At 40.2% G+C, this 23,349-nt stretch overlaps 1 protein-coding gene across 1 annotated transcript in view; it reads left to right on the top strand.

The window, feature by feature from the left end:
• LOC133755342 (zinc finger protein 271-like) overlaps nucleotides 1-22,822 on the top strand; it is a 45,841-nt gene extending 23,019 nt beyond the window's left edge. Inside the window, 3 exon segments of the mRNA XM_062185475.1 lie at nucleotides 12,629-12,755; nucleotides 12,999-13,091; nucleotides 16,863-22,822. Coding sequence (XP_062041459.1) covers nucleotides 12,632-12,755; nucleotides 12,999-13,091; nucleotides 16,863-20,161 — 3,516 coding nt within the window. The 5' untranslated portion in view covers nucleotides 12,629-12,631 and the 3' untranslated portion in view covers nucleotides 20,162-22,822.
• Nucleotides 22,823-23,349: the final 527 nt, after the last annotated feature.

Below are 23,349 nucleotides of genomic sequence, written 5' to 3'. Positions count from 1 at the left end.
CTTTCTCCAGAATTGCTTTAAATTTGTTTCTCACAAACTAATTGGTTTTAGATGTGTGGATTAATTTTCAGAGGTTCTATTCCTGTTTCATAGGTCTACATGTCTTTTGGCATGCCAACAACAAGCTCTTTTGATTATAACTGCCCTATAGAAGATCTTGAATTCTGGAATTGTGATGCCTCCAGCTATGCTTTTGTTAAGATTGCCTTGCATTTCATACCAATTTTGACATCATCTTTTTCCTAACTCTGAGAAGAATGTTGTTGGTATTTTGATTGAGATCACATTGAATCTGTAAATTGCTTTTGGGGGGCTGGCACTGTGGAATAGTAGGTTGAGCCTCTGTGGCATTGGCATCACATGGATGCCAGTTTGGGTCCCAGCTGCTCCTCTGATCCAGCTCTCTGCTCATGGCCTGGGAAGGCAGTAGAAGATGTCCCAAGTGCTTGGTCCCCTGTATCCATATGGGAGATGAGGAGGAAGCTTCTAGCTCCTGGGTTCAGATTAGCCCAGCACCAGCCATTACAGCATTTGGAGAATTAACCAATAGTTAGAAGGCATCACTTTCTGTCTCTCCCTCTCTTTATAACTGCCTCTCAAGTAAGTGATTATAAAAGTAAAATTAAAAATAATTTCTTTTGGCAGTATGGAAATTTTGATATTAGTTCTTCCAATTTATGACATGGGAGATTTTTATTTTTTGTGTGTTTTGTTCTATTTCTTTAATGTCTTGTAATTTTTCTTGTAAAGATCTTTCACACCCTTGACTAAATTTATTCCAACCATAAAAAATTTTATGGTTATCATGAATGGCACTGATCTGATAAGTTATTTTCCAGCCATAGCATTTTTGTGTGTATAATGGCTATTGATTTTTGTGTGTTGATTTTATATCTTACAACTTTACCAAGCTTTCTTATGAGTTTCAGTAATCTCTTGGTGGAGTCTTTTGGTTTCCCAATATTTAGGATTATATCATCTGCAAACAGATTACTGGACTTTATCCTTTCTAATTTGTTTTCCTTTTTCTTGCATTCTTGCCATGGCTAAAACTGTTAGTAGTGTATTGAACAGCAGTAGTGATGGAGAGAAACTTTGGTTTCAGATCTTAGTGGAAATGCTTCCATGATTTCCCATTCAATATGATGTTGGTTGAAGATTTGTCATATATTGCCTTGATTGTGTTAAGGAGTGTTCCTTCTATTCACAACTTGCTTAAGGTTTTTATAATGAAAGCTTGTTTTTTATCAAATACTTTCTCTTCATCTGTTGAGATCATCATGTGGTTTTTATTCTTTAGTTTGCTAGTGTCACATATCACATTTATTGATTTGCATATGCTGAACCATCCCTGCATACCAGGAGTACATTCCGCTTGGTCCAGGTAAATTATCTTTATGATCTGTTGTTGGATTTTATTAGCTAGTAATTTGTTGAGAATTTTTGCATCTGTGCTTATCAGAGCTATTGTTCTTTAATTCTCTTTCTCTACTGTATCATTTTCTGGTTTAGAAAATAAGGTGACACTGGCCAAATAGAAGGAGTTTGGGAATACGCTTCTCTTTCAATTGTTTTGAATAGCTTAAGAAGAATTGAAATTGATTCTGTTTTAAAAGTCTGGTAGATTAGCAGTGATGCTTTCTGGTCTTGGGCTTTTCTTTGGAGGGTTTTTGTTACTGATTCAATCTCTGTCTTGGTTTTTGGTTTGTTTAGGTTTTCTATATGTCTTCATGACTCAATTTTGTTATCTAGTATGTTTCTTGATTTCTTCTAGGTTTTCTGATTTCTTGATCATTGTATGTGATGCCCACATTCTATATTACAGTGCTAATCTAAGTTTTCAGTGTTCCACTTCCAAACCAGGTTCCTGCTTAATATCTCTGGGAATCATGGGGTAGTGGTTCAAATTCTTCAGTTCTTTTACCTAAGTGCAAGATCTACTACTTATTAGCGGACCTGAGAGCCTGGTCCAGCCATAGCTGTTGCAGACATTTAGAGAGTGAACCAACATATGGAAGACCTCTCTGCCTCTCTCTCCCCACCCACTTTCTGTGTGTTTCTCTGCCCTTTTTAAAATCATTTTTAAAGTTATTTGTTTATTTGAAAGTCACAGTTACAGAGAGAGAGAGAGAGAGAGACATAGAGAGATCTTCCATCATCTGGTTCACTCCCCTGGTGGCTCTAATGGTCAGTGTAGGGCCAGGTTGAAAACAGGAGCTTCTTCTGAGTCACCAATGGGGGTGGCAGGAGCCCAAGTACTTGGGCCATCTTCCACCTTTTATCAGACCATTAGCATAAAGCTAAATCAGAAGTGGAACAAGTGGGACTTGAACTGTTGCCTATATGGGATGCCAGTATAACAGATGGCAGCTTTGCATACTGCTGCAAAACACCAGCTCCCTCTCTGCCTTTCAAATAAACAGATCTTTAAAAAAGAAATGAAAATGTACTTAAGATAGTAAAAGTCATCATGATTGAGCACTGAGGAATCTATTGAAATGATTACATTTTAAAAGATTTATTTATATATTTGAAAGGCAGTGTTAGAGTGAGAAAGGGAGAGACTGATCTTCCTTCTGGTTTGTTCTCCTCCAAAATGGCTGCAATGACTGGGGCTAGACCAGGCTGATCTCATAATATAGGAGCTTCTTCCAGATATCACATGGGTTCAGGGGCCCAAGCATTTGGGCAATCCTTTGTGGCTTTCCCAGACACATAAGCAGGGAGCTGGATAAGTTTGGAGCATCAATATCTGTGACATCCTCCTTGCAGTACAAGAATATAGAACCCATCTGGCACAATTAACATCCTATTTATGGGCGGGCCAAGTATAACAGCTTCCAACTCTCAAGGTTTGGACTAGATGGGTTCTGAGGAATTGTGTTATAACAGATATAAATCCATAACTCTTGGTTTGAGCTTTTGTTAGCAGATAATGGCTGTGACTACTTTGGGTCTCTGGATTGTCACCAGTGAAGGCATCCAGATTAATAGTAATGAGATCAACAGTCAGCAGAATGGTGTCCAGCTGAACTTAAATGGTTTTTCTTTTTTATTGTTAGAATAGTGACCTCCTGCAGTACCCTGGCATCTGGACATAGATAGTAGACGTTGGAAGCCGTCCCCTTTGCCAAATGGGGTATGCCAAGTTTTGGGTCCATCATTTATTAAGGAGGCCTTAGTAGCCATCCTCACATTTTACTGCTATATATCCATGGCCAAAGTCCTACTAGACATCAAGGTTTGTAGAATCACAGGCTCAAGGTGTGTAGGTGACTGTTTTTCCAGTATAGCACACTTAATAGCCATCTAATTTAATTTTACTGGCACATAGCAAGGTTCCAAGAGAGGTTATTTCTTGCGTCACAGCCCTTGAGAAGTAATGGATATCATAGATGATGCAAAGAATTTAGAAGGCGTATGAGCTCCACAAGTGAAGAAGTCACTGAGAGCACTAATGATAGTGCCTACATAATTTAATTTGACTGATTTTAGCACTTTTCATTGGAAGGGGGGCCATATAAGCTGGGCTGATTTGTAGCATCCATGACAATTAATTTTTTAAATGAGGTATGCATTGCACCAAAACCCAGGAAGGACTAAAAGGTATTAGCATTGTATGTTCTGCACAAGTGTGTCAAACAGTCTCATTCAGGGAGGAAGTCATCAATGTGATATATTCTGTGCTCCTGATAAAAGGTGGGTAGTTAAACTCTTTGCAAAAATTGTGTTTGATGGCAAAGTCAATGAGATGCTTGTGTATACCCTAGAAGAAGTGTCTTTCCAAAGTGAAGGCAAACTAGACTAAGGGGCTGTTGTAAAAGCCTTGAAAAACACATTTGCCACTTTTGTAATAGTTGACAGGTCATTTTTGTATTAAGAGGCATCAGATATGTTAATATTAGATATTAGATATAAAGTGTGGTAGACATAATCGATGGCATATAGCATTAAGATTTTAGTAATCTACCATGAGATGCCATTTACTTTTTTCCAGATCCAACAGGAATAATTGGGCTGCCAAGTGGGAACGAGCTGGAATAATCACCTTTTTGTTAATTAAGTCTAATGTAATAAATTTTAATGCATGAAGACATTGAGTTTCCTTTTATTATGTCATCTTAATTATTCTAGTTTGGGACCTGTGGAGTGTTATTTTCCCTAGTTAAGTTGTAGCTTAAAATTTTTATTTTAATAATTGCTGTGTTAGGCCTTCTCTCCCACCTGTGGGATTTTCTGAGTACATCTGACTATTGGAAAGTTAGGTGATACTATAGTTAAAATGAGATGTACCAAATAAATTATTTTTTCTTCTGATACATATTTTGGAACTTTTCTAAAATGGTATTGAGTACCCTGTTTAAATTTAGTGGGATCCCCTGGGTAAGACTGTTATTTGAGCCACATTACTGACTACACCTATGAAACTCTGTGAATAAATGCATCTAGAACCTGGAAAAGTTGATGTCTTATGCTGATTCTTATATCAATGTCTCTATCTTTTTTAATTAAATAATTTAAAAATAAATTTTAGATGTCTAAAAGGATGAATTTATATATTTTTCAGAAATTTACACCTATATAAACTATAATTTATACATTTTACATTTTCCTTCTTTAGGTTTTTAATAAGATTTATTAGGGCTGGCTCTGTGGTGTGGGCAGAGGCCCACATACTTGGGCCATCTTTTGCTGCTATTTTCCCAGGTTCAATAGCAGGGAGCTGGATCAGGAGTGGAGAGATTGGGACACAAACTGGCACAAATATGGAATGCCATTCTCATCTAGTAAAACTTGATCAGACAACACTGATTGTTTCTAGTAGTGATATTTCTATTAGTGATAGTAGCTCAAGCTTGACCTCAAATTTAGTCCTTGTCAGATCCTGAATTAGTTTCACTCTGTGATCATCACTCTTTTTTTCTTAGGGACTATATTTTTCATTATTGATTCAGTAAAATCAAGTATTAGAGATCCTATTTCTAAGTGCTTGAAATTATAAATGTTGGTCATTACTCAGAAGGTGTATATAGGGTTTGGACCCATGGCTCACTTGGTTAATCCTGCACCTACAGTGCCGGCATCCCATATCAGCACTGGGTTCTAATCCTAGTTGCCCCTCTTCCAGTCCAGTTCTCTGCTGTAGCCCAGGAGGGTGGTGGAGGATGGCCAAGTGCTTGGTCCCCTGCACCCGCATGGGAGACCACGAAGAAGCACCTGGCTCCTGGCTTTGGATTAGCACAGTGCTGGACATAGCGGCCATTTGGAGAGTGAACCAACAGAAGAAATATCTTTCTCTCTGTTCTCTCTCTCACTATAACTCTACCTGTCAAATAAAAAAAAAAAAGGTATTTAAAAACCAGTGAGAGGAAATGAGTTGTAAAAGATCAATCAACAACAGTTGAGTGTTGCATGCTGCCTTCCCACTTTCTTCTCAGGAATCCCCGCAGAATTCACAACCGTAATTCTAAAATCAGCAACTCCTGCTGTCAGAAGTGTGTGCCTACCACTATAGGGAGCAATAATTTTTAGTAAGGACAAGGCAATCCACTATTTCATTATACTATTCTTGTTTGATGCCTACAACTTCATTTTCTGTTTACATTGTATGATGCTGGGAACTAAGCAATAATTTTCTTCTGGGTCTGAGATGAAGCTAAATAAGATAGAAGTTCAAAACTGAGGTCCCTCAATTTGTAGAATGAAGTCACTGAAAGGCAATTACCAGATCAATGATGGTATAGGCATTTGAATAGCACAATTAATACACTATCTATAGAAAAAATGATCAATAGCTGTGGGCCAACAGTCAATGGCCCATGAGACCATCACACAAACCCTCAAGAGTTTGACTATAATTTCATGCCAACTCTCATTTAGACAAGAAGAGAAGTAAAAGCAGGAGCTCCATGACACCCTAATATTTTTCTCCTGCCTAATTTGTGGCAGCAACCACTACTTAAGTGCAGGTGTTTTTTGTTTTTTTTTTAAATATAGCTTTGTTAAAAATATACAGATAATTGGCCGACGCCGTGGCTCAATAGGCTAATCCTCCACCTTGCGGCGCTGGCACACCGGGTTCTAGTCCTGGTCGGGGCACCGGATTCTGTCCTGGTTGCCCCTCTTCCAGGCCAGCTCTCTGCTGTGGTCCGGGAGTGCAGTGGAGGATGGCCCAAGTGCTTGGGCCCTGCACCCCATGGGAGAGCAGGATAAGCACCTGGCTCCTGCCTTCGGATCAGCGCGGTGCACCGGCCGCAGCGGCCATTGGAGGGTGAACCAATGGCAAAGGAAGACCTTTCTCTCTCTCTCTCTCTCTCTCTCACTGTCCACTCTGCCTGTCAAAAAAAAAAGAAAGAAAGAAAGAAAGAAAATATACAGATAACTGGATGTGATGGGTAGATGAATTTCAGGATGTTTTGGGTAAAGAATTACTAGATAGTGCATTTTTAAATATTCACAAAGATTTTACAAGGCTTTCATGCTGTTTTCCAGCAATATTAATCCACCAAATTATTACTATTTTACTGTGAAATATGATCCATTGATGGTCCACAAATTGTTTTACTAGGTAAGATCAAGCATCATTTTAAAGGATTAAAAATGATTTATTCAGGGATATTATTTTCTTCTTTAAATGCTAAAGTTAAAAAGAGTCCTTGGAGGGTTTTTCTAAAAACCTGTAGAAGTATTTGAGGGTTTTAGAAACCACAATTTAATTATGAGAATTGAAAAAAAAAATACTATATTTAATGACAATTTCCAAAAATTCTTTCCACATTTTAATTTCTCCACTTATAGTATGTTTCTTTCAAATGTATTTGCCAAGCCAGGAATTAATGAGGAATTGGAATATTATGTGAGCACTTCATGTGGTTACACATGTTTTTAGGTATGCCCACTGTATCCTAAGAGGTTGATTTTCCAGCAGTTTTCTTCCTAATGGAGGTGTGCACTGTTTCACAGGGAAGGTAGCTTCATCTGCCCATGCTGTCAACAGGGAAAGATGATGGAAAGTCTCCTTTGTTGTCCTTCTCAGCATATGCCATTGCAATCACTCCCACCATCTTTAGAGAATTTCTGGTCCTGAAGCTGTCCCCATATTGCTCAAGAACTGTGTGATTGGTTTCTATGTCTGTGAATGTTAGTGTGGGGGTAAAAGGAACTTTGTAGAGAAGGACCGGTTCCGGTCTCTTGGTGGCATAGGTGCAGTTGTAGATCGGAGACATTATAATTTCTCATTCAGGTACACCCTTATAGACCTTGGCTGGTTCAAGAAAGGATACCAGTGGTAGATCCTCAGTTCCAAAGCCATAGAAGGGATGAATAATGTTGGATTTTCAAGCTTTTTTTTTTTTTTTTGTCAGATGATGAGGGACTAGCGCTGTGGCTCAGCAGGTTAATGCCCTGGCCTGAAGTGCCAGCATCCCATATGGGCACCGGTTCTAATCCCGGCTGCTCCTCTTCTGATCCAGCTCTCTGCTATGGCCTGGGATAGCAGTAGAAGATAGCCCAAGTCTTTGGGCCCCTGCACCCACATGGGAGACCCAGAAGAAGCTCCTGGCTCTTGGCTTCAGATTGGCACAGCTCCTTTGCAGCCATCTAGGAAGTGAACCCATGGATGAAAGACCTCTCTCTCTGTCTCTACCTCTCTCTGTAACTCTGCCTGTCAAATAAATAAAAATAAATCTTTTTTTAAAAAAAGATGATGTGTCTGATAGAAGTCCAGTAGATCTCTAGGTATACAGAAAGGGGTTCTAAAATTTCTGTAGACAACTGGCCTCATACAAGATGGCCATGGGCTGGAGATGGGTGTTCAGACCATTTGAGCTGAATTGTATATGAGCTGAATGTAGGTTGCACCTCTGTCACTGTTTACTCATCTCTAAGATGAGCGTAGCAGCAATACTAATGAAATATCCTTACTGTGAGATGTGTGCAGGCTGACTTACACTGTGTTGCAATTGCATTTATGGGGTTTCTGGTGTATCTTCTTTAAATGAAGTTTCTGGTATCCTACACTGTATAGCCTGTCCAGTGCTACTCATTTGAGGTTACTGAACTTACACAATACCTAGTTTCTGGGAACATGGAAGTTTGGGTACTGGGGGACAATCCCATTTCCTTTGGAAGTTAGTAATTGTTATGGTATTTGAAGAAGGGAGCTCCACACATAGAAATCTTTTCTAACAGAATACAACTTAATGCTCTCTGAGACAACACCTCAAGGCTCAGAGCAGAGACAAGAGTCATTGAAATGTAAAGATCCTAGTTGCATGGTCCAAGCAGTTATGGATCATACTGACCAGAGTGAGCAAGATATACTTGATATTACCTTACCTCATCCATTATTTTCAAGACTTGGTGGTAATAGAAGTTCTGGACCAGCATTCAAAAGAGAGGCATGAATGGATTAGAAGACAGTGGTCTTAAGGATGTAGCCTGGGGTGGAGGGATAACCTCTCATATCTGAGAGTCACCACCTGCACTGCTTCCTACCACATGCGCATTACTTCATTCCACTACCAGGATCTCTAGAAATGGAGGTCTGTGAAACCTAGTCTGTCATATACTTGGTACCTGGGCTATGCTGCTGCCCCCTGTATTCTAATAGTCCTTCCTGGTAGCTCAAAGAAGTTTTGCTAGGATCTCTGTAAAAAAATGAAACAAATTGTATTTCAGGAGAAAAGTGGTTTGAGTAATGTCACATGATTTGTAAATACCCGGCACCCTAACTTCTGTCTAATGTTCTCTATCTTGCCACACTTAATTAAAAAACATTTATTTTTCAGATCCATTTCAGAAATTATCACCAGTTCAAATAATACTGCTTTAGAAAACTTCCCTGAGCATGTCTTCCCTTTTGTTCCTAATGCTGTTTGGAGTGTGACTTCAAAAAGCATATCCGGAGGCCAGTGCTGTGGCACAGTGGGTTAATGCCCTGGCCTGAAGCACCCACATCCCATATGGGCATGGGTTCAAGACTTGGCTGCTCCATTTCTGATCCAGCTATGGCCTGGGAAAGCAGTAGAAGATGGCTCAAGTCCTTGGGTCCCTGCACCCATGTAGGAGACCCAGAAGAAGCTCCTGGCTTCAGATTGGTGCAGCTCCAGCCATTGCAGCCATTTGTAGAGTGAGCCATTGGATGGAAGACCTCTCTCTCTCTCTCTCTCTCTCTGTCTGTCTCTCCTCTCTTTGTGTAACTTTGACTTTCAAATAAATAAATAAATCTTTTAAAAAAAAACAAAAAGCATATCATAAAATTTTTCCCCCTTTCAGTAATTTATTCTTGAACAATATACAGTATACATGCAGCAACAGAAAATTACTGTGAACCTTTATCCTGCTTTCTGAAATAGTAAAATTATATTAAATCAGATTCATGTGATAATAAGCTTCTTAAAATACAAACCAAAAGAACACAATGACCATATATAAGCCGAAATGTGAAGAACAACCTTATGGTCTTCAGATAATTTATTTGTGTGAATCTCAGGACTTTTTTTTTTTTTTTTTTTTTTTTTTTTTAGTATCAGCAGCTTTTCTAAGGTCTAATTGATAGGCAAAATTGTGTTTATAGGAGCTTTTTTCTAAGTTTTTTAAAAATTTATTTGAAAGTATTGTATATAGAGGAGAGACCCAGAGAGATCTTCCTTCTGCTTGTTCACATCACAGATGGCCGCATTAAGCAGGGCTGGGACAGAATGAGGCCAGGAACCAAGATCTTCTTCTGGGTCTCCCACATTGGTAGCATTTGCCCAAGTACTTGGATCATCTTCCATTGCTTTTCTCAGGCCAACAGCAGGAAGCTGGATCAAAAGCAGAACAGCCAGAACATGAACCAGTGCCCACATGGGGTGCTTGCATTGCAGATGGCAGGTTTTCTTGCTATGTGACAATGCTGGGCCTGTTTTATGGGAACTTCTAAATGAAATTTTGAAGTTGTATGCATTGTAGTTTGCATGTAATTCAACTTTCTGCCATACTTACTTGTATGTATCAGCATTTGATGTAGGACAAATCAGAAAACACAATGGCTTAGCAAATAGCCATTTGATTTGCAGTTCTGACTGTGTTATGGGCTTCACTCAGCTGGACAATTCCTATGATTAGTCTGAGAGCAGAAATGAGAGTTTGATCATTGGGGGAACTGATTGAAACTTCACTTAAGTGTCTTGGGTTTGTGGTGAATCTTGGCTACACACCATCTCTTCAACAGGAAGGTTTTTCAGAAGATAACTGTCAGAAAAAGAAAACCTGAGAAGGCAAATACTTTACAAATTGTCTATTTCTGGGGCTGGTGCTGTGGCATAGCAGGTAAAGCCACCACCTGCAGTGCCAGCTTCCCATATGGGTGCCAGTTTGAGACTCGGTTGCTCCACTTCTGATCTAGCTCTTTACTACAGCCTGGGAAAGCAGTAGAAGATGGCCCAAGTCCTTGGGCCCCTGCCCCCATGTGGAAGACCTGGAAGAAGCTCCTGGCTCCTATCTTCGGATCTACACAGCTCCAGACATTGCAGCCATCTGGGGAGTGAACCTGCGGTTCAAAGACCTCTCTTTCTCCCTCTCTCTCTCTGATTCTCCTTCTCTCTCTGTGTAACTCTTTCAAATAAATAAATCTTAACAAATTGTCTATTTCTATCATATTTATTGGTATCTCATGGGGGTAAATCAAGTGAAATGGTGAAATTCAGGGTCTTTTTTTAAAGATTTATTTGAAAGAGTTACACACAGAGAGAGGGAGAGGCAGAGAGAGAGAGAGAGGTCTTCCATCCACTGGTTCACTCCCCAGTTGGCTGCAATGGCCAGAGTTGGCCAATCCAAAGACAGGAGCCAGGAGCTTCTTCTGGGTCTCCCACATAAGTTCAGGGCTCCAAGGACTTGGGACATCTTCTATTGCTTTCCCAGGCCATAGCAGAAAGCTGGATCAGAAGTGGAGTAGCTGGGAATCAAACAAGTGCCCATATGGGATGCCAGTGCTGCAAGCGGCAGCTTTACCTGCTAGGCCACAGTGCCAGCCCCAATCCAGGGTTTTGTGAAGGGATGAAGTACAGGGAAAGGTGCTATTTGGAATCACTACTGGTAAAGTGCACTGCATTAGATACACATTATGTGTATTTGTTAATTTTCTTTAGTATAAACTTAATAACAATGTAATGTTTATCTCTTTGATAACTTCATTTATTTGAACACTCAAAGTTTCTTTTTACTTTTACATTATTATTTTACAAAATTTGTAGATAATGCTTTTGTTAAACCAGTGATAACTTCTGTTTAATCTCTGCCATTTAATATAGGTGGGTGCATTTTCCTATATATTTCAACTTTTACAGGTTTATTCCTCCACAGTGAAGCTGATGTTTTCTTGGTTAATGTGTTTATTATTCTTTATTCATTCTATCATATTCTTTTTTTTCCCCACTGTTCAGTTCAGAAGGAAACCAGAGGTTTTGTTTTTGTTTTTGTTTTAAGATTTCATTTATTTACTTGAAAGAGTTGCAGAGAGAGAGAAAAAGTCCTCCATCTGCTGGCTCACCCTCCAAATTATTGCAAAGGCTGGAGCTGAGCCAATCCAAAGCCAAGACCCAACAGCTGCTGGGTCTCCTATGCAGATGCAGTGGCCCAAGGACTTGGACCATGTTCCACTGCTTTCTTAGGACATAGCAGAGAGCTAAATTGTATGTTGAGCAGGGATATTGTATTGCAGACATCCCCAGGTTCTCTTTTTGGGCAAATAATTGCATTGCTTTCACTTTAATTATGTATAATGTTCTTTCAAATGTTTATCATTTGAATGTTTTGGGCAAGTAATTCTATTGCTTTCACTTTAATTATGTATAATGTTATTTCAATTGTTTATCAGTAGAAAAATCATAGACAAGGGCAAAAGCTAATTTGTATTCTTTGTCTTACTTGTATTTTCTCTCTTACTTAAAAATATTTATTAGCTTGATAAAGAAGTTGATGGACTGAGATAGAGAGCTTTGACACATTAATTCACTTCCTAGATAACCATACAGAGTTGGAGTAGAACTGAAGCCAGGATTGAGGAATGGAATCTAGGCCTCCTTCATTGGTGACATCACCACAGCTTCCCCAGGTCTGCATTATCTGGGAGCTAAGAACTGAAGCTGGCATTGGAAATCAAACATAGGCACTCTGAGGTGGCATCATAAACACTAAGCTAAATGTCTGCCCTGTCTTTTAATGTATTTTTTCTCTGACATATTGGAAGTGATATGCATGGTGTTTTCCTGGAAATTCTTTTCTGTTCATTCCCATTGTAGTTTCACTGAGGGTTTTTTGCCTTTTTTTCTCAATGCTTTTACAAACTTCTCCTTAACATTGCCCATTCAAGAGTCAATATTACTCCTCTTCTAGCCTGCTGTGCAATTCCCCTTGGAAGATGTGCCCTTTGTGATTTGAGCCTCCTGTTTCCCTCCAGCTTGGGCATTTTTCACAGCCTATAGATCATGGGTTTGACTCTATTGAATACTTCTGTGTGGTTTTCTAAACACTCAACAAGTCTAATGTAAAACCATATCCTTCCTTTTTCCTTCATATCCATACACAACTGTCAGTGTTTGTTTTGTGACAGAGTTAATAGTTGACTGGAAGTGTAATGTTACAGGTGATGATAGCATTTGAAGACCTGGCTGTGTACTTTAGCTGGGAGGAATGGCAGAAAATGAACAATGCTCAGAAAACCCTGTACAGAGGTGTGATGCTGGAGACCTACAGCAGCCTCTTCTCCTTGGGTGAGTGACACCCATCACATGCCCAGTGATAACATTTTCTTGCTATTTGACAAGCAAGGGAACACTTTATAATGTTTAATATTGCACAGATATAGAATTTGAGTCCATGAATAATCTGCCTATCTACCATCTAACAAAAGATTCAAATTGGAACATTTGTTGCTTAGCTCTTGGACCAAGCTGTAGTCCTTTAAATAACCCAAGTAGTGATTTCACAAATTCTTACATTGTTTTCATTAATAGGGCACTGCATTACCAAACCTGACTTAATCTTCAAGTTGGAGCAAGGAGCAGAGCCATGGATGGTGGAAGAATGCCTGAATCAGAGCCTTCCAGGTCAGTCTACACATAAGACACAGGAAGGCCAAGGCAGAAAGTATGCAGATGTTGACTGGTGTTCTTTCCACGAATTTTTCTCAAGCCTTACTCCTGATGACAGCTGGTTTTGTGCATCAGACACAGGCATTCTAGAGTATTTAGAGGTACCAGTATCTTTCTAACTTTTGTTCTTAGTGAAGATGTTCTTTGATTTAAAAAAATCCAGTCATTTTCTGATGTTACTAAGGCTTTTATCTAGGTTTGATACATTCCCCAAATTCTAACTTGTCCTTCTCTACACTTTCATACCTTTTCTTTCATGCACTTCTTAGTTCCTTCAGTGCTTGTTAACTAGGTAATATACAGAAAGGTTTTTTTAAGATTAGTGTTTCTTTCTGTTTATTTTTAAATATTTATTTATTTATTTGAAAGTCAGAGAGAGAGAAGGAGAGGCAGAGAAAGGCAGAGAGAGACAGAGAGGTCTTCCATCCACTGGTTCACTTCCCAATTGGCTGTCATGGCTGGAGCTGCACTAATCCAAAGTCAGGAGCCAGGAGCTTCTTCCAGGTCTCCCACATGGGTACAGGAATCCAAGGACTTGGGCCATCTTTTACTGCTTTCCCAGGCCATAGCAGAGTGCTGCATCAGAAGAGGAGCAGCTAGGACTTGAACTGGTGCCCATAAGTGATGGCAGCACCGCAAGTGGTGGCTTTAGCTGCTGTGCCACAATGCTGGCCCCCAGAAACTTATTTCTAGCTCATTGCTCAGAGTTCCCACTCATGATTTTGCCAAGGCATAGTACTTACTCAGGACTGAATCAATAAATGTGAACTTTCTCTTTCTTAGTCTCTTTCTTTTTTTTTTTCCTCTATGCCTCTCAAATAAGAAATTATGGTTTGTTGGAAACATTTGAGGAGTGAGCTATAGCTGGCAAACCTGTTTCAGTCTCTCTGACTCTCAAGTAAGTAAATAAATAAACGTTAAAAGATGGTCATGTGGCCGGGGCTGTGGTGCAGTGGGTTAACACCCTGGCCTGAAGCATTGAAATCCCATATGGGCACCAGTTCGAGACCCAGTTGCTCCACTTCCAATCCAGCTCTCAGCTATGGCCTGGGGAAGCAGTAGAAGATGGTCCAAGTCCTTGGGCCCCTGCACCCGAGGGAGTCCCAGAAGAAGCTCCTGGCTCCTGGCTTCAGATCAGCACAGTTCTGGCCATTGTGGCCAATTGGGGAGTGAACCATTGGATGGAAGACCTTACTCTCTCTTTGCCTCTCCTCTCTCTGTGTAACTCTGACTTTCAAATAAATAAATAAATCTTTAAAAAAAAAAAAAAAAGACCAAAAGATGGTCATGAGTAAGCCTCTGTGCTGTGACGTTAGAAATTATGAAGCTTGGCCGGCGCCACGGCTCACTAGGCTATTCCTCCGCCTTGCGGTGCTGGCATACCGGGTTCTAGTCCCGGTCAGGGCACCGGATTCTGTCCCAGTTGCCCCTCTTCCAGGCCAGCTCTCTGCTGTGGCCAGGGAGTGTAGTGGAGGATGGCCCAAGTGCTTGGGCCCTGCACCCCATGGGAGACCAGGAGAAGCACCTGGCTCCTGACATCGGATCAGCGCGGTGCGCCGGCCGCAGCGCACCAACCACAGCGGCCATTGGAGGGTGAACCAACGGCAAAGGAAGACCTTTCTCTCTGTGTCTCTCACTGTCCACTCTGCCTGTCAAAAAAAAAAAAAAAAAAGAAATTATGAAGCTAGGAAAGACACTGTAGTGCAGTGTGTTAAAGCTCCAGCCTGCAGCACTAGCATTGCATATGGGTGCCAGTTCAAGTCCCAGCTGATCCTCTTCTAATCCAGCTCTCTGCTAATGCACCTGAGAAAGGAGCAGAGGTTGGTCCAAGTCCTTGGCCCCCTGTACCCATGTGGAAGACAAGAAAGAAACTCCTGGCTCCTAACTTTATCTTGGTCCAGCATTGGTCATTGTGTCCATGTGGGGAGTGAACCAGCAGATGGAAGACTTCTCTCTGTCTCTCTCTCTATAATTCTAGCTTTCAAATAAATAAAGTAAATCTTTGAAAAAAAGAAATCATAAACTAAGCATGAACTTGTGTAAAACATAAAAATAAATGATCCTAGACTCACCAAAAAAGTAATGAGATTTTGAGACCCAAGGTCAAGTAGCCTTGTGGGTTTATGTTGAGTGGCTCAGATTTCACTAAGGGTGGAGTTTGAAGTATGATTTCTCTCTTATTTTTCAGTATCATTGAAAAATAAGCAATCAAAAAGATAAAGCATAGGAAATGAAGCTTTCTATGAAAATAGCAGACAACTGATCAAAAGTCTCCAGAAATTCTAATTATCACACAGGAATGTTTATAGAAAGAATTGAGAGGAGGTAGCCAGCACTGATGATTTCTGAATGAGCTAGAAAACACTTTTCAAAGATGAGCACATCCCAGTTTGCAGAAACAAATTCTTCACACTGATTGGGAGTGTTTAACTAAAGTGGTAGATTGGGACTTTTCTCTACCTGTTGTACTTCTGAGAAGCTGAAGGTGTCGGATGTCCTTAGGAATTTGGGGAAGCTGTCATAGAGTAGAGAAAGTAGTTTTTCATTTGAAAAATCCCACAAATGATGTTTACCTAGAAAGACTGAACATAAGACAATCATAGATTCAGATCATACTCCTTAAATGTTGTCCTGCTTAAAGTACAGGTACATTTCACTCTTCTCCACCTGCAAGTAAATGATCAGTAAAACTTTTTCATGTTTATGGTTGAAATATCAGAGAAGCAAAAAACACACAATTTTTATAAAAATAAGCTAGAGAAAAAGGACAGAAAAAATTGGTTGCTAGGTAGTGGGTGAATATTTTTATTACATATTTGTTCATTTTTTAAAATATTTTATAGTTATTTCATCTTTATAAAAGGCACAGTGATAGTGAGAGGAGAAAGAGGTCCTCTAATAGCTCACTTCCCAGATGCCTGCAACACTTAGGTCTAACTAGTCTGAAGCCAAAACTTTAGAATTCATCTAGTCTATCCTGGTGTATCACAGGTTTCCAGGCACAAGAACCATTATCTGCTTCCTCCCGGTTTACATATGCAGAGAGCTGTACTGAAAGCAGAGTAGCCAGGGCTTGCACTGACACTGTTTTGAGGTGCAGGCATCCCATACATCATAGCACAAAAGTCATCCTACCATACTTGAAAAATTCCCATGGTAAAAAGGATCATGTTTGAACATTGGGAAACCTCATGGTACAATTTAATATATTAATGTATTAAGGAGAAAAAACATATTTTTTATTTTTTTATTTTTTATTTTTTTTGACAGGCTGAGAGAGACAGAGAGAAAAGTCTTCCTTTGCCATTGGTTCACCTTCCAATGGCCACCACAGCTGGCACACTACGCTGATCTGAAGCCAGGAGCCAGGTGCTTCTCCTGGTCTCCCTTGCAGGTGCAGGGCCCAAGGACTTGGGCCATCCTCCACTGCACTCCTGGCCCACAGCAGAGAGCTGGCCTGGAAGAAGGGCAACCAGGATAGAATCTGGCACCCCAACCAGGACTAGAACCCAGTGTGCCGGCACTGCAGGAGGAGGATTAGCCTATTGAGCCACAGCACCAGCCAGGAGAAAGACCATATAATGGTCATAAATAAGTACCTCATACTGATTTTGTCAAAATCTAATACCACTTGAATAACAAGTAACTTCATTCCCTTTATATGAGTATGCCAGGAGAAACAGTTACATGTGATTCAGTGACATGATTGCTTTTTTCTCATTTCAGTGGTCGTGAAAAGGGATCACCTGATTAGCATCAACCAGGAAAGTCAGGACAAAAATCTGAATCAGGATTTTAAGAAAAATAACAAGACATCAGCTCTCAAGAGAGTTGAATTAAGAAAAACCATTACTTTAAATTCAAGCCATATTCCAACACTGATTATTAAAAAGGGAACCTATTCACAATTGAAGCCCGAGGAATTCAGTAAATGTCACACTGTTTATCCCCACAGTGGGCCTGATCAACTACAGGATGGAGAGAAATTTGATAACACTAAGATACCTGGAAATTCTCTCCAGTTCTGTGAGCCTTTTGGTCAGCATGACAAGATTCACATCATGAAGCAGCCATTTGGAACCACTGCACAAGCAAAATTCTTCACAAGAATGATGCTCTGTAAATCTGAGAGGGTTCCTATGGCAGAAAACTGTAATAAATCAACTGTCACTTTTGGAAAAGTAACTCAAATAGAAAAAGCTATCCATGAAACTTCTAGCCTCAATATGCATCAACAAACTCACACAGGAAAGAAATTTTATAAGTACATTAAGTATGTTGAACCTGTCATTCACCAGCCACAACTTGCAATAAATCACGGACTAAATACAAGGGGAAAATTCTCTAAAGGTAAACCTTGTGAAAATTCACTCAGTTTTAATTCACCTTATGAATGTAATGACTGTGGAAAAGGCTTTGGACAAAAGTCAGTCCTAAGGAAACAGAAGCAAATTCACACTGAGGAGAAACCTCATGAATGTAATTACTGTGGAAAAGCTTTTGGACACAAGTCACACCTCATAAACCATCAGCGAATTCACACAAGGGAGAAACCTCATAAATGCAATGACTGTGGAAAAGCCTTTGGACAAAAATCACACCTCTTCATACACCAGAGGATTCACACAGGGGAGAAACCTCATGAATGTAATGACTGTGGAGAAGCCTTTGGACACAAGTCAGACCTCATAATACACCAGCGAATTCACACAGGAGAGAAACCCTATGAATGTAATGACTGTGGAAAAGCCTTTGGACACAAGTCAGTCCTCATGAAACATCAGCGAATTCACACAGGGGAGAAACCTCATAAATGTGATGACTGTGGAAAAGCCTTTGGACGAAAATCACACCTCATCATACACCAGAGAATTCACACAGGGGAGAAACCTCACAAATGCAATGACTGCAGAAAAGCCTTTGGACGAAAGTCACACCTCATTATACACCATAGAATTCACACAGGGGAGAACCCTCATAAATGCAATGACTGTGGAAAAGCCTTTGGACACATGTCATACCTCCTCATACATCAGCGAATTCACACAGGGGAGAAACCCCATGAATGTAATGACTGTGGAAAAGCCTTTGGACACAAGTCAGACCTCATGAAACATCAGCGAATTCACACAAGGGAGAAACCTCATAAATGTGATGACTGTGGAAAAGCCTTTGGACAAAAATCACACCTTATCAGACACCAGAGAATTCACACAGGGGAGAAACCTCATAAATGTAATGACTGTGGAAAAGCCTTTGGACACAAGTCAGACCTCATCATACACCAGCGAATTCACACAGGGGAGAAACCTCACAAATGCAATGACTGCGGAAAAGCCTTTGGACGAAAGTCAAACCTCATCGTACACCAGAGAATTCACACAGGGGAGAAACCTCATAAATGCAATGACTGTGGAAAAGCCTTTGGACACAAGTCATACCTCCTCATACATCAGCGAATTCACACAGGGGAGAAACCCCATGAATGTAATGACTGTGGAAAAGCCTTTGGACACAAGTCAGTCCTCATGAAACATCAGCGAATTCACACAGGGGAGAAACCTCATAAATGTGATGACTGTGGAAAAGGCTTTGGACAAAAATCACACCTCATCATACACCAGAGAATTCACACAGGGGAGAAACCTCATAAATGTAATGACTGTGGAAAAGCCTTTGGACAAATGTCAGTCCTCATGAAACATCAGCGAATTCACACAGGGGAGAAACCTCATAAATGTGATGACTGTGGAAAAGCCTTTGGACACAAGTCAAACCTCATCGTACACCAGAGAATTCACACAGGGGAGAAACCTCATAAATGTAATGACTGTGGAAAAGCCTTTGGACACAAGTCAGTCCTCATGAAACATCAGCGAATTCACACAGGGGAGAAACCTCATAAATGTGATGACTGTGGAAAACCCTTTGGACACAAGTCAGACCTCATCATACACCAGTGAATTCACACAGGAGAGAAACCCTATGAATGTAATGACTGTGGAAAAGCCTTTGGACACAAGTCAGACCTCATCATACACCAGCGAATTCACACAGGGGAGAAACCTCACAAATGCAATGACTGTGGAAAAGCATTTGGACGAAAGTCACACCTCATCATACACCAGCGAATTCACACAGGGGAGAAACCTCACAAATGCAATGACTGTGGAAAAGCCTTTGGACACAAGTCACACCTCATTATACACCAGAGAATTCACACAGGGGAGAAACCTCATAAATGCAATGACTGTGGAAAAGCCTTTGGACGAAAGTCATACCTCCTCATACATCAGCGAATTCACACAGGGGAGAAACCCCATGAATGTAATGACTGTGGAAAAGCCTTTGGACACAAGTCAGTCCTCATGAAACATCAGCGAATTCACACAGGGGAGAAACCTCATAAATGTGATGACTGTGGAAAAGGCTTTGGACAAAAATCACACCTCATCATACACCAGAGAATTCACACAGCGGAGAAACCTCATAAATGTAATGACTGTGGAAAAGCCTTTGGACACAAGTCAGTCCTCATCACACACCAGAGAATTCACATGGGGCAGAAACCTCATAAATGTAATGACTGTGAAAAAGTCTTTGGGCAAAAGTCACACCTCATCATACACCAGCAAATTCACACAGGGGAGAAACCTCATAAATGTAATGACTGTGGAAAAGCCTTTGGACACAAGTCATACCTCCTCATACACCAGAGAATTCACACAGGGGAGAAACCTTATAAATGTAATGACTGTGGAAAAGCCTTTGGATGAAAGTCATACCTCATCATACACCAGAGAATTCACACAGGGGAGAAACCTCATAAATGTAATGACAGTGGAAAAGCCTTGGATGAAAGTCACACCTCATTGTACACCAGAGAATTCACACAGGAGAGAAACCTCTTAAGTGTAATGACTGGAAAAGCCTTTGGACACAAATCACACCTCATATTACACCAGAGAATTCACATGACGCAGAAAACTCATGAATATAATAACTGTGGAAAAGCCTTTGGATGAAAGTCACACCTCATCATACACCAGAGATTTCACACAGGGGAGAAACCTCATAAATGTAATGACTGTGGAAAAGCCTTTGGACAAATGTCAGACCTCATGAAACATCAGCAAATTCACACAGGAGAGAAACCCTATGAATGTAATGACTATGGAAAAGCTTTTGGCCATAAGTCAGTCCTCATGAAACATCAGCAAATTCACACAAGGCAGAAACCTCATGAATATAATGACTGTGGAAAAGACTTTTTATGAAAGTCACACCTCATACCACAAGAGAATTCACAGAGGGGAGAAACCCCATGAATTTAATGAGCGGGGGAAAGCGTTTGGACAAAAGTCAGTCTTTAGGAAACATCAGAGAATACACAGGGGAGAAACCTCATGAATGTAATGACTTTGGAAAAGCCTTTGGACAAAAGACAAACCTCATATCATAGTAGAGAATTCACACAGGGTAGAAAACTCATGATTGTAATAACTGTGGAAAAGCATTTAGCCATAAGTCAACCTTCATCATGCATCAGAGAATTCACACAGGGCAAAATCCTTGAGAATGTAATGACTGGCAAAGCCTTTGGACAAAAGTCAAACCTCATAATGCACCAGAGAATGCACACAGTGTTGAAACTTCATGAGTGTAGTGACTATGGGAAAACTTTTGGTCTTAAGTTCCAACTCCAACTGCATCAGAGGATTCACACAGGGAAATAACATTATAAATGTAATGGCTGTGGAAAAGCCTTTTTCTATAAATTATACCTCATATCAAAACAGAATTCACACAGGGAAGAAACCTTATGAATCTAATGAGTGTGGGAAAGCCTTTTGTTCTAAATCATAGCTCATATCACACCAGAGAATTCACACTGGGGAGAAACGTCATGAATGCAATGACTATAGAAAAGCCCTTGGCAATAAGTCACATCTCAGAATGCGTCAGAAAATTCACATGAAGAGAAACCTTTTGGACATAATGACTTGGAAAGCTTTTTCCCATAATGCAGTCCTCATTGCACATCATCTAATTCATATGGGGGAAAACACTTTGGATCTAATGCATATGGAAAAGCCTTTATCCATAAGTTAACACCTCATAAAACATCAGAATTCACATGGGGGAGAAACCTTATGAATGGAATGAGTGTTGGAAAACTCTACCAAAATCACACAATATAACATCAGAAAATTGATTACATGATAGAAATCTTGTAATAAGTGTGGGAAAGCCTTTTGTCAGAAGTAATACCTCATAACACATGTAGTTTGAACAAGGGAGAGAACTTTTTCCAAAATCAACATAACCGTGTGACAGAGCCTTTTGCTGGAAATTACATCCCATACAATAGGCACTCCCATAAGGAAGAAAGATTAGGACCAGCGCTGTGGCACAGTAGGTTAAAGCCCTGGCCTGAAGCACTGGCATACCATGTGGGCACTGGTTCTAGTCCTGGCTGCTGCTCTTCTGATACAGCTCTCTGCTATGGCCTGGGAAAGCAGTAGAAGATGGCCCTGCACCCACATGGGAGACACAAAAGAAGCTCCTGGCTACTGGCTTCTGATTGCTGCAGCTCCAGCCATTGCATCCATCTGGGGAGTGAACCAGCAAATGGAAGACCTCTCTCTCTCTACCTCTCTCTGTAACTCTGTCTTTCAAATAAATAAAGTAAATTGTTAAAAAAGGAAGAAAGGTTAGAAATATTAGTGTGAGAAAAAGCCATTTGTCAGAAATTGATCACTATACATCAGAGAATTCACACAAAGGGTTTCTTTGGAGTGTAATGAATGTGGAAGTATATTTTCATGGTATTCAGGCTGTCATAAATATGCAACTCAAAAAAGGTGATATCCTTCAAGTGCAGTAGATATGAAAAAACCATAACCAGAAATTAAACAGGCTCGCACCATGGTGCAGTAGGATAATCCAGTTCTAGTCCCAGCTGTTTCTCTTCCAATCCAGCTCTCTGCTGTGGTCTAGGAAAGCAGTGGAAGATGGCCAAAGTGCTTGGGCCCCTGTACCCCTGTGGAGACCAGGAAGAAGCTCCTGGCTCCTGGCTTTGGATCAGGGCAGCTCTGGCCATTGTGGCCATCTGGGGAGTGAACCAACAGAAGGAAGACCTTTATCTCTGTCTCTCTCACTGTCTGTAACACTACCTATCAAATTAATTAAACATCAACAAACACCAGAGAATTCATACAGCAAAATGTCAAATTTAATGAATGTGAAAAAATTGTTCTGCCATTAATCAATTCACATGAAGAGACTCAGAAATGAGAAAACATACATGCATAGAAAAGTTATATGCCATACGTCATCTCTCAATGGTTACCTGACAACTCACAGAAAGAAAATATCCTATGACTGTATTGTATTGGGAAATACCTTTATTATTAGGCAAACTTTCACAAAACATATCAAGATTACAGAGAGAAGTCCCTGAAGTATAATTTGTTTGAAAGAATTCTTTGGTGGAATCACACCTTAGTAAGTATTGGGGCAGTTTTCATGATGAATTGTGACAGAGAGTGGTTAACCGTTCTTCAGAAATTTTTTCTCTTATACAACCTGTAGTTTTGGTTTCTCATTATTGTGAGTGGGATCAAGTATATGAACTGAACTGTACTCTCTTATGTAAATTTTGTTAATAAATATCTAAAAGTTGAGTAACAGTTGTTGCAACAGTTATTTGGAACACCATCTTCATCAATTACAAAGTTATTTGTTTTATGGATGCTTTGTTGGCCACCCAGGATTCTTTCCCCACATTATTGTGCAAACCAGTGATGTGACCATAGGCATATCAAGTGACATATGTTCCAGCCGTAATGGGTACTCCAGCCCTGGAAAATAAGTGTGTGTGCAGTACAAGGGAATGAGTTTGTGGTGACCTATATGCCCATGAGAAATTTCAACTTATCTGTGTGCACATCTGGATTAGACTCCACTACCCAAGGTCTATTTGAATATGCAAGTAGATGTTATCCCACACATCACCCTCATTCTTTAAAGGGACAATCTGAAACCCTATAAGTTGCAACACTTATCTGAATTTTCCTGTATTACTGAATGCATAATGCCTTTTTCATTCATGATCCCCCTTTTCCACTCTACTTCATTCAATTCCTAATTGCCTTGAAAAGAACATGGAATGAAGTCTATCCAGGTGGTACCCATTGCAACAGAGAAGCAG

The sequence above is a fragment of the Lepus europaeus genome, unplaced genomic scaffold (genome assembly GCF_033115175.1).
Source record: "Lepus europaeus isolate LE1 unplaced genomic scaffold, mLepTim1.pri SCAFFOLD_3_1, whole genome shotgun sequence".
NCBI classification, from domain to species: Eukaryota; Metazoa; Chordata; class Mammalia; order Lagomorpha; family Leporidae; genus Lepus; species Lepus europaeus.
This window is presented reverse-complemented; position numbering and strand designations above follow the sequence as displayed.